Below are 15,608 nucleotides of genomic sequence, written 5' to 3' on the forward strand. Positions count from 1 at the left end.
CGCTCCTTGTTTCTGGGCACTTGTCTCCTTGTTGTATCTGATCGCACAGGGCTGTGTCTTCAAGGCACTATCATCAATGTGGATGTGGCTGTAGCTCCCCGGGACTGCCAGAAAGGCAGAGTGGCATCTTTCCGGGACTACAGTTTAAGGGTTTCTAATCGTTGTGTTTTCTATCAAGCAAATTCTGTAATTTACTTTACGTATTTTTGCCTTAATGTTTGCCTTCTTAGCTCCGTTCATACTTGATCTGTGATCCAGAAGTCAGTCAGAGCAACCTATTATAGAGTAATTGGTTGCAAAAGGGAATACACAGACTTTTGGTTGGTGTGCCAAGTACTCCATCACACTGTCAAGCACTGAGGCCAGTCCTGAGCAAGTCTGGTGCATTAAGGACTCTGAGCTTTGTCTGTACACTGTTAAATGAGCTTTTAAAAATGTAAGTTAAAAAAAAAAATGTACATCTGTGTCTTGAGATATTTCAAATATCACCAAGAATTTGCAAATGTATTGCTTTATCTGTTCTGAAGGGCAGAAACAATCGATATTACACTGTAATAACATAGGAAGCTAAATTCAATACAGTACATTACAGTAACTATGATTTCTTTACTGATAATTGTGTAATTACAGAAAGCTTCTGTGGTCATCCAAGTCTAGTTCTATATTATTGGAAGCAAGATTTAGACGCTCATTAGTCTTTCGTCTTCAAAGCACCTTTGAAGTACTAATCAATCCTCGCAGCAGTTCTATGAAATAAATGGAATATTACAGACTCCAGCAGAGCCTGCTGGGCCAGAGTAAGCCCCAGGTCTGCGAAAAAAATTGAGGTACCTTGGCCACACTGTCTCTTCAGGAAGAATGGTAGGGGGAAAAACCCGTAGCAGTCCCTTACTGGTGCCACTGGGCCTGTGATTTGGCATGGTACTTTTGGGAAGGTGGTACTTTTTGTTGAGGTTGATGGTACTTTTAGGAAAGTGAGTGTGGTGAGTGTGGCATACTGATGCCATACGCTTGCTTCCTTCAGGAGAGCTCCTAGCTGAGGTCAGAAAGCCTCCCTGAAGAGCCTATCTACCCAGTGTCAGCAAACACGTTTCACGCTAGTTGTGCTGCTATTAGTTAGATAACATTTTTGCTCCAGGGAGAATGGAGAGTTAACTTGTTCTGTTTTGATACCTGGATTTGCAAGTTTGTTCTTTCTCTGTAGGAGCCAGAACCTGAAACTGAAGCAGTAAGTTCAAGCCAGGAAATTCCCACAATGCCTCAGCCCATTGAAAAAGTTTCAGTCTCAACTCAGACCAAGAAGTTAAGTGCCTCTTCTCCAAAAATGCTGCACCGGAGCACCCAGACCAATAATGATGGAGTGTGTCAGAACATGTGCCATGACAAATACACCAAAATCTTTAATGATTTCAAGGACAGGATGAAAGCTGATCACAAAAGGGAAACTGAGAGAGTTGTGCGAGAGGCAGTGGAAAAGGTAACACTTGTCAAACACCACCTACACCCTGGTTTGAGGAGAGGAGGAGTGGGATTAGGGTTTTTTTTCCACATTCTTTTCTACTTTTTTAACATCCACCCATCAGAAAGTAGGTAAAAAACCTTTTTCAAAGAGACCACATAAAAATAGTCTTCAATATTGCTTTTCAGTCAGTTTCTTTACCAACAGGCCTTAGTATATGTAGAAAGCTCTTGCTGCTTTTGATTCTAGTCCAGTAAAATCAGTTTGTGATCCAAAAGTGAAACTGATTGTTCATTCATGATTATCCTTTTCCAAAGCCTTTCTTTGTCTCCGTTGTCAAGTGTGGTTGTAAACAATGTAATTGTTTAAATGCTATTCATAAACAATTCTTCTTTTGTCAAACTTCTGACCTAAACATTAAACAGGTTGACTGAAATTTGTTTGAATTTTCTTGTCTAACAATAACATGTCTAAAAATTTGTTATCTAAATCTGAGCTGGTCACCTTTGGCTGGAGAATACAGGACAAGTCAGAGGATGAGTCATCTGATCTCATTTAAGTACCTGGCTCAAGAAAAAAATGAATTTCCTCCTGGAGGAAGGACTTTGGAATGAACGTAGGGGGTTTAGGTGTTAATCCTGTAGGACTGACACCAAACTTCTAGCTGTTTGTACAAGGGCAAAGGAATTCCACTGACAATGAATAATGAAATGGTACCTCGAATTGAACTTAGAGATGTCACATTTTGTATTTTCCATTGTGCCCATACTTTGGAGTTATATGAAACTGCAAATTTAGAAAAGACAAAATCTTTGCCTAACAAAAATTCGTAATTTTGAAACCAGTCATTAACAAAATATAGATGGAACCTGTGTAGCTGTTTTTATAGTTGCCTTGCAGAATAGAACAGTTATGAACAATTCTCATGGGATGGAAGTTTTATTGTAGCTCTAATGAAGATTACTTTTTGTTTTCCAAATAGAAGAAATCTCTAATTGTGTGACCTCCACTCACATCAGTAATAGAGGCTCAAAGAAGATAGATTTATTCCAGTAGTTATCCACTGACTTGCTTTGCTGACTTACTTTCTTATGGCAGCTGCGTACAGAGATGGAAGAAGAGAAAAGGCAGGCTGTAAATAAAGCCGTGGCCAATGCACAAGGAGAGATGGACAGAAAATGTAAGCAAGTAAAGGAGAAGTGCAAAGAAGAATTTTTAGAAGAAATTAAGAAGTTAGCAGGCCAGCACAAGCAGCTGATTTCCCAGACCAAGAAGAAGCAGTGGGTAAGTCTCAAAAATTTGTACAGGACAATAACTGGAAATGTATAATGCAGACCGCAGGCCAGCTGAAGGTGTTTTCTTCCTTACTTTTACCTGCATTGCTTTTTCACTTGTCTCTCAGCTTCAAGGTTTTATCCTTCGTGGTTCAGTGTTCAGATTTTCTTCTCCCCCACATTTGAACTCTAGATTCCAATTGCTTTCCGTCTTAGGCAGTGTTAACAGAACCATCTTCCTTAGCCCAGCCAGATGCTGCTAAATATTGCTGAACACATGTAATTGTACTTCATATGAGACAAATTTTGCATTATGTTCACACTCCTTTGATCTCAAGGCCCTAGAGAATACAAGCTCTGGCTGTATGCATTTGGAGCTCCCTTCTAGAAATCCTGGTATTTATATCATTTTGGTCTTTTCCTCCCAAAGCTTTTTTTGCAGCTCTTTTATGTTCTTGTGTATTTAAGACAAGACTTTCTGAAATATGCTTCCCTCCCTTTTTCAATCATTAAGCCCATATCTGCAGTGTTGCCTACAAAAAGCATGTTTTCATGGCCTTTAGGAAAGTGTAAGCAGGCACCTAACTTACCATTCTGCAGTACTACCTGCTGTAAACTTTTCCCTGTTTTTTGGTTAGTTTTGAGGTTTCTTTTCAGGCCAAAAGTGTGTCCTTCCACCTGGCTATGCAGCATCTGCTCAAACACTGCAAGTATTTATTTCTGTCTTTAATAGAGTGGGAACTCTCTGACTGAGGATCAGGGAGCTTAGCACACATACAACCTTTGCTATTTCTTTGCAAATGTTCAGAACATTCAGGAAATCACAGCGCGTTGTAATAGCTCTCTGTAAAACACAGGAGGGTCAGTCTCAGGAGCTCTGGCTTTGCCAGCCGTGGCTGAGCAATGTGCGGGCGCCTTGCCACAAGATGGCACGCTGCTCTGAGCACACCGCTACCCGGCACGGCACCCGCGTTCCTTGCTCTGCAAAGGGCTGTGCTTGTTTGTGCTCAGCCTCGTTAGCCTTTATAGATGAAATGGTGGCCCCTGCAGAGAGAACCGCGTTCTGTAGGGGACTGAAGGAGATACTAAAGCCAGACATTAGGTTGCTGCCTGTAACAGTTGCAAGTTTGAGGTTTTCTTTTTGAAGAGAATTCCTTTTGAGCTCCTGCAGCGTTTTCATTTTGGTTCCTAGTAGAGATGTACTGTAGGTGTTACGATGCTGCAGCACTTGGTTCTCCATCACTTAGCAAATCCCTCCCTGTGTACCCCTCTCTGCAGACCCAAGAAGTTATTCAGGTCTCAAATTCAATCAAGTTGCTGTCTGTAATGAGTCACCAGCCCCTGGTGTCTGCGTGCTTTCGCTTGTGACACTTGAAAGGGAAACTGAATTGGCTTTTCCCACCGTAAAACTGTGTCAAATTAGCTCTATTCTCTGAGAAGTTACAAGTGCCCATGTGAACTGTTGCCACCTCTCAGCCAATAAGCTGTAATTCAGTCACAGCAACTGGATCGTGAGTCTGGGCTCTTAGCTGGAGCTGATTTGGATTGTTTCTTTCTGAAGGCAGAATTTATGAAAGACACTCCTGAGATTTGCATTTGTCTGTTCCAGTGTGTCTTTTCCGAGTCCTTTAGCCTCATCAAAGAGTGCCATGGCACCACATCACTGCATCTTTGGATCATGCGCTTAATGCCTCTTTCCAAGCAAGACAATTAAAGATACAAAGAGCATTTGACAGCTTCACCTTCTCCTGTGGGCCCAGAGCTGTCAGTCACCACCTTAAATGAATGCATCGTGCAGGCAGCTGGTTTTCATGTGCTGGGAGGGAGGGGAAGGATAAACACCTTTGCATTCAGGCTGATGGATCTGCCTGCCAACACGCAGCCTCAGGCAGCTGGAGCTGGTCCAATTACACAACTCCCCAGTGATTTTTCTTTCTGTGGCACTAATGACAGTCCCTGGTGTGTAGTACCACTGTTGTATGCTGCTATTATAATAATGATGCCTCCTTACTAAAATCTCATGTAATTAACACATACTAAATGAGTTTTGGTGGCTTTGCTTTTTAATTAGAACCAGAGACCTCTGGTTTTGCGTAATGCAGATGTCTAGGTTTGGGAATGCAGCTGTTATTATTCATACTGTATTTGTATTTTTCTTATATCTAAAAAAGGAGCCTGGTCAGAATGAAGGGATTGCTTTGCTGCTGCTTGACAGGCACACGAGCAGGTGTGCTGCCCCAGCCCTCAGGAGCCCAGCCCCTGCTTAAAGAAAGAACCCCATTCTGTGTTGCTCTGACTGGTCACAGTCCCCTTGGCTTAGCCAAATTTCAATTCTATACCTTCAGAAAAACTGGAATTAATACAGATATCTCAAGTATAGCAAATGAAAGGAAGAAATGGAAAGGCAGAGTCATGAGTTTATGCAGTGTGATGATCTACAAAACTGAGAACCGTGCCACGGTTGTTTTGTTTCTTTTTAAATTCCTCCTGGTTATTTTGCTTGCATATAAGCATCATTTGAAGTGGTGCATAGTTCATTTTTAACCTCTGTCTCTCTCAGTAATGCTTACCTGTATATTTATTCTAACTTGCAACAGGCTGCTTGTAAGTGACTACTTTTGTCTGTCTGTCTTTTGTGATGAGTACAATCTGAAACAAAATCCCAAATGACTGAGGATGTTTAAGAAGTGGAAAATACAAAGGAAAAATACAAAGGCCTGAGGCCAGCTGGCATTTTGCCTTCTTTGCCACATGTGCTGGTACCAGCTTAGGTGACACTTTATTTCCCTTTTGTAAAGGGAGATTTACGTCCCACACTTATGGCCAACATATGTAAAGGGAACTGCAGGGTCTGCAGACCCGTTGTCCTCTCCTGTCTTAGCGTTTTTGATCTCTCCAAGTGAGCAGATGTGAAGCTTGGGGCTGAGGCCTGTGCTGAATGCAATGGAGAGACACAGCTGTTCCCTGCACGTTCCAGCAGATGATCCTAATGGTTCCCACAGGCTTGTGGGCAGCCAGCAACATGAAAAACCAGGAAAGCAGGCCTTGAGAGAATGCTCCTTTGCAGATTTTTCTACAAATAAACTTCCCTGGAGCTAAGATACAAAGAGAAAATGGAGTGGAGAAGTTCCCTTCTCATGCAGCTAAAGCAGTCCTGTATTGGTGATGTAAATAAATAGTTACTGGTTTAGTTGACGTAAAAAGCATCTTTCTTACATCTTTTAGTAGTGTGTAGAGTTGCTGCATTTTTACTTTGTTTTAAGACAGTTGAGTTTTATTTTCTTTGTGGTTTTCTGTTTTATTAACAATGCTGTAGTTAGACAGTACATTGAAAGTCCAACCTGTGTTATTCAGTGGTTTGACAGCAACCTGCACATTTCCCCATCTGTTCCCCATCGTACAGGAGGTGTTCCAGACCGAATTCTTAAAGATACTCTCTGATTTTGAGTATGACAAATTCAGAAAGACAAATTGGAGATCATTAGATCCAATTTTTCAGGTGTGAGCAGCCCCCTTAGCAGCAATGCCACCCTGCTTTGCAGGGACTGGTCAGACTGACAGTGCTGCACACATCTGGAGGCAGAGCCTGCTGCCCATCTGAGTGCCGCACTCCCTGCAGAGCAGCACTCTCATTCCCTTTTTCTAGCTCCTCAGTGTCCGTGGAGTTCTTTCCAACTACCACCAACCTGGGAGCATTCTGCAGAACTCAGGGGCTGTGCAGCATGTCTTCCTTCAGGAGTTTCGTGCCATAGTGGCAGGAGAATATGTGCCATAAAGGGCAGGAGGCCATGGAGCCATCATGTGCTGTCCAGGCTTTCACTGGTTTCTGAAAGGCGTGAAGCTAAAGGCACCTTCTTGCAGTAGCCCTGCTGTAGCAGGAGGTCTTCTTGTCACCATTTGCAGCACTCTGGCAATCAGCAGACCCCAGGGAGGGCAGCCTTCTTGCAGGCCTACACCAAATGGTCTGTGACACACCGCTCAGAAGGGAATTATTCTTTTCTCCAGTAATGTTTTTCTTGTGGCTTTGGGGATTTCTAATACTTAAAGGGAGATTATCAACAGGAGAGAAATCAACTTTTTACATGGATAGATAGTGTTCGGACAAGGGGGAGTGGTTTTAAGCTAAAAGAGAGGAGATTTAGGTTAGGTGTCAGGGAAAAGTTTTGCTGAGAGGGTGGTGAGGTGCTGGCACAGGCTGCCCAGGGAAGCAGTGCCATGTGAATGGAGGCATTCAAGGCCAGTCTGGATGGGGCCCTGTGCAGCCTGAGCTGGTGAGTGGCAACCAGCCCATGGCAGGGAGTTGAACTAAATGATCTCTGAGGTCCCTTCAAACCCAACCCAACCCAACCCAACCCAACCCAACCCAACCCAAGCCATTTTGTGATTCTGTGATTATTCCTAGCCCAAGAGGATCTCCCCCAGCAGCCCCTGGATGGGTTGGGCTTGTGACAAGACCTCAGAAAAGCAGATCTTCATGTTTGGATGACACATGTTCACTCCGGGAGTTGTTTTATCATAGCTTTTAGGAGGTAGAACAGGATGCCATTATACAGATGTGAAGTAAAAGACGGTTCCTGTATTGCGTGACTGAAAACTCTCAGCCCACTGCCCTGAGAGATGAGCTGCCTTAAATGAGAGATGTGCTGTTCCAAAGCAGCCATCTAGAGTGAGGAAAATACGAAAGGATGGTACAAATGTGCTGAAAGTTGCAGCCTTTCTCAGCACGTGTGACAAATGCCCTGCTACATTTGGGTGCCCAGGCGTACGTAGTACTGCCCTGTGTGCACCGGTGCATCCACGAGCAGGTGAGAACACTTCTGGGCAGCGAGGAGGGATCCTGCGAGGGCTGTAATCTTGTCTCGTTTGTTCTCTCCAGTGCTACAACTGTGAAGAGGAGGCCATGTACCACTGCTGCTGGAACACTTCCTACTGCTCCATCAAGTGTCAGCAGGAGCACTGGCATGCTGAACACAAACGTACCTGCCGCAGAAAAAGATGAAAGAGCTGTTCCTCCGCTAGAACATCACCCCGATGATTGCTATTCTCAGACACAGCGGTTTTTGTTTCCAAGAAGCCAAAATTGTTTAGAATTTGCTTCCCATTTTGCACCAGCCTTTAAACACTTTTCGTAAAAGAAATTTTGCACAGTAATTTCAATCTTCTGTTCAGTGCTCCTCCAAAATTTTGCCAGCGGAATGAATTGAACATCTCTGGGAGCAGGTTACTTTAAATAATTTTAAACTAGAGGATTTGTTGCATTTTCAGCAAATTTTAAAACATTTTTAGGTTTTACAGAGATTTTAATCTTTAAAAATCAGCAGATCTAAAAATAAACCATGCAAGTTTAACAAAAGGAACATGTAAAAACTAGATCTGAATGTAAGAACTTTAGAACTGTTTCAGAAAAACGAAGCGTACTACCTTGATGTAACATTTATTTCTTAACCTTGTTGAGCTGGTTTTGTTCAGCTTAATTTTACTGTTTAAAGGCATTATCTATTGGTTATACCAGTGGGTACATGATTGAATTTAGGGAACAGGGTTGACACAGCAGGTGCTAGTCCTGCGTATTTTTTCTTAAATATTTCCCAACTGTGTTTTATTTTCATTATTTCTTTTCAATATATAACTTTTATAACAAAATATTAGCTTTGATCTTGTAGTTTAAAATCACAGGGAACTGGGGTAATCTTTTACTGAGCTGGATCTTAGAGAAAAATGAATATTTAAATTTTGAAGTTTGCACATTTCATCTTTGTCCTGACATGAGTGCTTGTAACAAGAATAAGAAAAGCCAAAACCAAAACCCAAACAAAAAATAACTACCTTTATTCATACGTGGAATTACGAGGCCTACAAATTTCGTTAAGGTGCCCCCCTTCAGCCTCCCCAATCCAATGTCATCTGACTGCCTACGATCTGGTGTCACCTGGTCCATTGTAACTTGATAATAAAAGGAGAAAAAGCACTTACGTTTCACAGAAGCCGTTATGTTTGTAGAAATGGGTCATTGCCTAATAATGAGCTCCATCACTGTACTCAGAATGAAGAATAATGCATGTTAATTTTCTTGTATTAAAGATGCCGTGATTTGTAAAAAGTCTGTATTTTGCGGAATGTCTGGATTAAGAAGCATTACCAATAGGAATGGATCGATAGTTAAATGATTTTTTTTTGTTTGTTTTATAAATAGATATATGAATTGCATCCATGTTCAGAGACAATTTTTTAAATAGATGTAAAGCTTACTTAAATAGCTTTTCTTTTGAAGTGTCTCCGCATTTTAGTTTCTTCTTTCAAAGGCCGGTCTTAGACCGAGTCAAACGCCCATTAATCATCCCGCTATTTTTTGAGAAGTTAGAGGAATAATTTGTAAATATTTATTTAGATCTTTGATATTTATTGAAAGCAATTACATGATGGAACGATGGAAGCTGAAGAATCAGGAGGAAAGCCTTTTAAAAAGTTTTCTCTAGGATTTGTCAGGGTCATTGTGAAGATGAAAATATAACTAAGACTTCTGTGAACTGCCATTGGAATCCTGATCTTTTTTACTTACAGCGGTGATAGAAGTTAATTGACTAGATACTGCCAAATAACGCCCAACACGTCGTGGAAATTAAGCAGTGAGCTGATGGGAGAAAATAGTATGTAGATGGTAACTTGTATTACCACAGCTACATTATTGCCTGATAAATGTGTAATTAACTTTTGTCGCCTCTGTGTTGTGACTGCAAAACACTTCACAACTAAAAATCAATCTTGTTCAATTACTTTACAAGTTCCAAAACTTCGATCCACCCCTATGAAAGCAAGTTATTGTGGAAATATTTTTGGTGTAAAATCATTCCAGAATATGTAATATTTAACTGATAGCTGCATGAAAGTAAGATTCGTGTTACTTTGGCTTTTTTGTCTCTGTTGACACGGTTGCACATTTCCAAGTTACTACAGCGTGAAAACTGTGTGTTTTAAAGAAAAAAACAAAACAAAAAAAAAAAGATTGTGGCCTGGTTTTGTATAAGTTTTAGGTAAAATTACAATTGATTGTTTTAGGAATCATGATTTAAAATTAATTTTTCTGCAAATCATAAAGCTATATTAAAGTGTTGAGCTTAGCCACTATGCACATTGTAATTATTCATTGTGGCTGTCCAGTTTATGATGCATTCTGGCATTTTGTAAGCTGCTCTGACTAGCAATATATAGAGTCATTTAATGTGTTAACATTGGGTAATAAATGTATTTAAAAAAAAAAAAAGCACCTCTCTGAAAGTGTCTGTGTTAATTATGGCCACTTGCCCCAAGATGGCCGTACCCAGGGCTGTGGATGGGGTGACCATGCCTGGACTCCGCAGGACCTGCTGCTGCCTGAGAAGGGGCAAGCCGGGAGGTCCATGCAAGGACTTGGGCATTGAACCATAGCTCTCAGCATAACGAGGAATTTTTTCAGCCTGTTCAGAGTCAGCAGCCTTCAAGGGTTGTGTCCATCAAGCACTGGTTTTAATGCCAGCTTCTGGGTGACTGCAGCTTGTAGACCACCTTGGTCTCACCCATGGCCCCGCCTGCCCCTCACCACAACCCCGTAACCACCACAATCTTGTGCCCAGGGTGGGTGGAATAATCTAACTGTAACTGGAGGATTATTTACCTCCTGCTAAACAACATTTACCCCACAGACCACAGCACAGCCCCACTGGTTCAGTGCCTGTGGCCCCCAGCAGAAAGGGCATTTGCGGAAAGGCTTGTCCTGGAGCTCTGTCATGGCATCGGGGCAGCAGGAGGGATGCTGGAAGCAATTTCCCTGTGTTTCTCTGAGGAACTTAGTACCTGGCAAGAGCTGCTTGTCCCAGGAAAATAATTAATGTATATTTTAAATATTTAAAATCTCTTTTATTATTTTGCTATCCAAACTTTTCTGTTCTTACACAAGTCATAGTGTTTTCTCAAGAGTGCAAATGTTATTCATTCAGCTTGCTAAAACTTGATGAAATACAAATAACTGGCGTAGCTCGCATACTGCAAATTAATCATTTATACTGAAGCAAACCAACGAAATGGGATCAGGAAAAGGCAGTAGCCCTCTCCCAGCTGCCTTTGCCAGGCCTCTTCCCTTCTGGAGAACCACAGCCAGCCTCCGAGCCCAGCACCAGCAGCCCAGCAGCAAGATCCCCTGTGTGATGCTGCAGCAGTGAGTGGGGGTTGCTCAAAGGCATTATTTCTCCTTTTATTGGTGTTTTTCCATTATTATTACTATTCTAACTCCGGCTCTTTATTTTGCATAGGGAGTTTTCTGCCTCTTGCTTCCTTTAGGTGGAGTGATCTGCCCAGCTCAGGGCTTGTTTGCTCTTCCAGCTCTTAAATGAGAATGTGGAATATGTTTGGGATTTGTTACCGGTAGTTAGGGGCTACCCAGCCAATTTTAGCCTCACGGACTGAGTGCACATATGCAAGCTGTACATACACTTTCCAAATGCTTTCATTAATCAAATTATGGAGGGGGAAGTATGAAAACCAGAAGGGCCTTTCCTTCATTGTTTCATGTTAAGGAAATTCAATTGCAAGTGGAATGGAGCGTCCATTTGAGAAAAAATATAGTGTTTCTTTTAAGTAGGAGATGTTTAAAGCTAACGTAAAAGGCAAAAACAAAAACAAAAAAGAACTCAACAACAAAAAACCCAACACCCCAAACCAAAATAACTTGGACCTTCCAAAACTGTGTAAAAAAAAGCCACATTTTTTTAAATGAAACAGATTTGCAGAAGACAAAAGGATTGAAAGTACTTCATGCACTGAGTAGTGCTCCTTCAAAAATTGCTGCTGGGCTGCTGAAGGTTCCAAACTGGAAAATCAGAGCAGGAGAACCCAGAGCAAACCCAGAAAACAGGAATTTCTGCTGGCTCTGCCACTGCCTGGGGCAGGTGGCCTAGAGCTGAGAGATCGCGTAAGGCAAATGGCGATGGATGGGCTGAAATTAAACACGGGCTGCTGTGCAGATAATTTTCACATAAAAGGAGACTAATAATTAAAGATGATACAGAAGAAAGGCTGAGGACTCAGGGAGAAAGGGAGGGAGGGAGCATGAGCTGTACCAGAAGATGTGTGTGTGTTTGCACAGCCACCGGCCAGCTGCTGTTAGCTGCCGGGCAGTGGAAGCTGAGCTGGTGTAAATCTTCCACGAGAGCTGGATTTGCCCCAGAGAGGTACCTAAAAATAGCCCTGAATTCTCTGCAGTTGAGCTGGGTGCACGGCATGCTTTGGTGCTGCTTGGGAAAGGACTCCTGCTGCAGAAAGCAATGTCTATTAATAACGTCAAAGTGCTATTTAAAAAGAAGAAAATTCCTTTTTTTTTTTTTTAACTATATTGTTGATGGGAAATGTGCCTTCTGCAGGCAGCTGCCTGCCCCAAGGACAGCAAAGAGCCACACGAGGCCTCGGGCCCTGCCTCGCCCGTAGGCCGCAGCACAGGGGACGTGCATTCATCCCTCAGAGCAGGGCCTCTAAGGTGATCGGTGGCCTCTTCGCAGACCCCAAGTGTGTGGGGCACCTATCTGAGCCCCCCCAGGACATCCCCTGACCCCACGGACACTGCTGGGCCCACCAAGACCTGGTGCCACAGGCTCAGCACAGCTCTACCGGCACCAAGCGGCAATGCGGGCTCCTTCCCCAACAAAATCACAGCCAGAATTCTGCCTCACCCGGCTTATGCACTAGATCAACCATTTCTTTGGCAGACACAACATTTGATCGAGCTACCGAGCCTTTCCCTGAATTTCACGAGTCTGTAAAGACCACGAGTGCCAGAAGCCGCCTATTTCCCCCTGAAGAAAGAGAAGCTCAGCGGATCAGTAACGCAATTACTCGTCAGTTCCCTGCAGCTGCCAGACCCAGCAGTGCTCCAGCTCTGGGCTCCCAGTGCTGTCAGCTGCTGCAGGGCCACTGGCAGAGCCCTCAGAGCCGCTGGCATCCCAGCATAATGTATGGGGTCACTCTCTGTACTGAATGCCCCACAGAGATGCAACCAATCTACTAATCTCCTCTGCCCCATCTCCCCCCTCCCTCCCACCTGCCGCAACCCCTGCTTGGGGTAGCAAAGCAGTGCCCTGAGGGCCCTGGCCTGCAGTGACCCTTTAAAATAAATTTTATAAAGGTCTGAATTTTGATGTAGAAAATAATTTTTAGAGGTTAGGGCTCAGCTCCACAGAGCAGGAATTGTTGTAATGTTTTTATGGTGGTTTGGACTCCCGCAGCTCATTGACTGGTGAGCCCTGTGAGCTCGGGAAGCCTGGGGGATTGTCACCAAAGGGCAGCACTGGGGCTGAAATTCAGTGTGTGTCAGCAGGAGGAGGAGGAGGAGGAGGAGGAGGACCATTTTGTTTTCCTTCCTGTCCAGAGTCTGGAAGAAGGATGGCTGGTGGTTTCGTACACTAGTGAATGTCCTTTTATGCATTGGTGCCATAAAACTTTCAACAAAGCATGACAGTCACTGGAGGACACATAGCTCAGCAGTGGAGCTGGAGATGCCGATCAGGGCATTCCTGAGCATCTTGCACATGGGCAACTCTGTAACCTCTACTACAGGACTTCACTAGGGCTGACTGCACAGTGTGGAACTGGATCCAAACCAGTAACAATGGGATTTTGCAGGGATGCTATTTGCTTTGACATTATTTTATCCTCTGCTTTTTATTTTTTCTTAGCAACCTCTTAATCCACTGTTCAGTTGACTCAATTCTGTGTTCAGAGAAGGACTGCTTCTGTACAAGGCCACTCACAAAGGGCAGGAAAGGTTTTACAAAGGATTTTCTTGTTGCAAACACTGCCCTGAAGGAATTTTAGTCAATTTTTTCGCCATTTACTGAACTCAAGCTTACTGCACTGTTGCATTCTCCAGCTTTACAGATCTTGTGCAACCCCGAGATGCTCGTGTGCTTCCTAACAGAGCCATGTAGGCACAGCAAAGCAGCCCACTGCTCCTGCTGACCTGAATATCTGGTTGCTTTCTCTGACACTTACACGTTGTCACATCTCGCTTGGGCTGATGCACTGCATCCTGACTGTGCTGCCCTCCCACAGATGTGCTGGCTGTGATGTGCTGAAACGACTCCATCAGTTATAAGGAAACTGAAATGAAAGCACTCATGGCCGTGTGCACATGCAGCAAAACTGCAATCACACTTTACAGTGAGGCTACAACCTGCTACACAGCCGCTGAACAGGGAAGTACTTAACAAAAGTTTCATTTAGGAAAATCTAGTTTTGTTTGAAATTTTTCAAAATTGAGCGATCCCTAGTACTCATCTTATTATGGTTTAAAACAGCAGTTAAAAGCCTCTTGTTGTGCCTAAAGGCTGAGGTGAAAAATACCAACACCCTTTAAATTGAGAAGAAACTATTGTCAAGTCCACACCTCAGACAAATCTGCAGGGTAGGCCTAGCACAGGACAGAACAACTGTGACAATCTTAATCTCTAGCACAGTACAGAACAAACATGATAACCTTAATCTCTAGAACAAATGCAATAACCTTATGAAATACTGCCCTCCTACCTCCATAAAGAAAAATGAAATATTCCTAAAAACAACAGGTTGGTAACAGACCTAATATGGAAATACTCCTTAGTAAACTTGTCAAGAAGATTGTGAGCCTGGAATGCTCAACCAGGGAGTAACTAGAAGAGACAATAACGTGCGTTGTTGTCTCCCTTGCCATAAAAGAGCGTGCGTCTGCCATTGTAATTGTGAACAAAACATGCTGCTTCACTAACATCCTTGCTGGCATCAAACTTATTGACTGAGAGTGTTTCTCACAACGGTGAATAAAAAAAATTGGATGTTGTGTTGAAAACCAAGTTTACCACCTGCACCATTTGCCAAAATGATTTTTAAAATGTGTACTCAAAGCATTTGGACCTCTTAAAAGTACTACTCACCATTATAAAAAAAAAAACCCAAACCATTTCTTTTTTTAAATAAAACTCTCTATAAAATGGGTTCCGGAACCACTTGCTGTCCTTCCATCGTTCTCTCCCAACCTCATCCTGCCCTCACCCTCCCACTCGCTGCTATGGACATGTGGGACCTCTATGGGCACCGTAGGTGAACCCCACAGCCCGGCCCCATGCTTCTCCCGTACCATCCTCATGAAGGTGACTCCAGATCAGCCTCTTGCTGCCATCATCCCTCCTGGAGCCATGAGGGAAGCGAGTCTATGTTTGTTCTCGTAACCTACAGAGCTTTGGATATAAGGAAAAAAATCTTACTGTGATGGTGGTGAGACACTGGAACAGGTTGCCCAGTGACATGGTGGATGCCCTGTCCCTGGCGACTTTCAAGGCGAGGCTGGATCAGGTCTCAGCAACCTGATCTAACTGTGGATGTCCCTGTTCATTGCAGGGGAGCTGGACTAGATGGCCCTCAGAGGTCCCTTCCAACTCTAAGGGTTCCATGATTCTAGGATTCTCCTGAGCTGTCTGGAATTTGGCCATTGGAAATTGGATTTTATACCCTCAGCTTTTCAAATGGGCAAGCTGAGAAACAGGGGCTCTGAACCTCACCTTCTGAAATCTCATTTTGAAGGTGAGGGTAGGCCCAAACCTGTTGGAAGCTGTGAACCAGAGGAGCCCCCAGAACATGTTATTTTTGGAAAGGGCCAATGGAAACGAGCGGATCACCATTCTCCGTGTTTGTGTCTGGCCGGCCAAAGCTGACAGAGAGGTTGAAGCCCGCGTGTGACAAACCAGCTGCCCGTGTGCTTGCACGGGCTGAAAGCTGCAGCAGAGATGCAGCACCTGCTCGGCGACTGAAGTGACTGGTTCGCGCTGTGCCGGCAGCAAGACCTTGCAACAAAAGTGATGTGACAAATCTGAGGAGTT

At 43.5% G+C, this 15,608-nt stretch overlaps 1 protein-coding gene across 6 annotated transcripts in view; it reads left to right on the forward strand.

Moving 5' to 3' along the window:
* The window catches only part of ZMYND11 (zinc finger MYND-type containing 11), a 103,324-nt gene extending 93,473 nt beyond the window's left edge, over positions 1-9,851 (forward strand). For all 6 annotated transcript variants that reach the window (XM_021385385.1, XM_021385384.1, XM_021385387.1 and 3 more), the window contains 3 exons: positions 1,205-1,477; positions 2,558-2,743; positions 7,610-9,851. In XM_021385385.1, the coding sequence (XP_021241060.1) occupies positions 1,205-1,477; positions 2,558-2,743; positions 7,610-7,732 (582 nt within the window). In that variant the 3' untranslated portion in view covers positions 7,733-9,851. The remainder of the gene's footprint in view (positions 1-1,204; positions 1,478-2,557; positions 2,744-7,609) is intronic.

This window comes from Numida meleagris, chromosome 2 (assembly GCF_002078875.1).
Source record: "Numida meleagris isolate 19003 breed g44 Domestic line chromosome 2, NumMel1.0, whole genome shotgun sequence".
Classification (NCBI taxonomy): Eukaryota; Metazoa; Chordata; class Aves; order Galliformes; family Numididae; genus Numida; species Numida meleagris.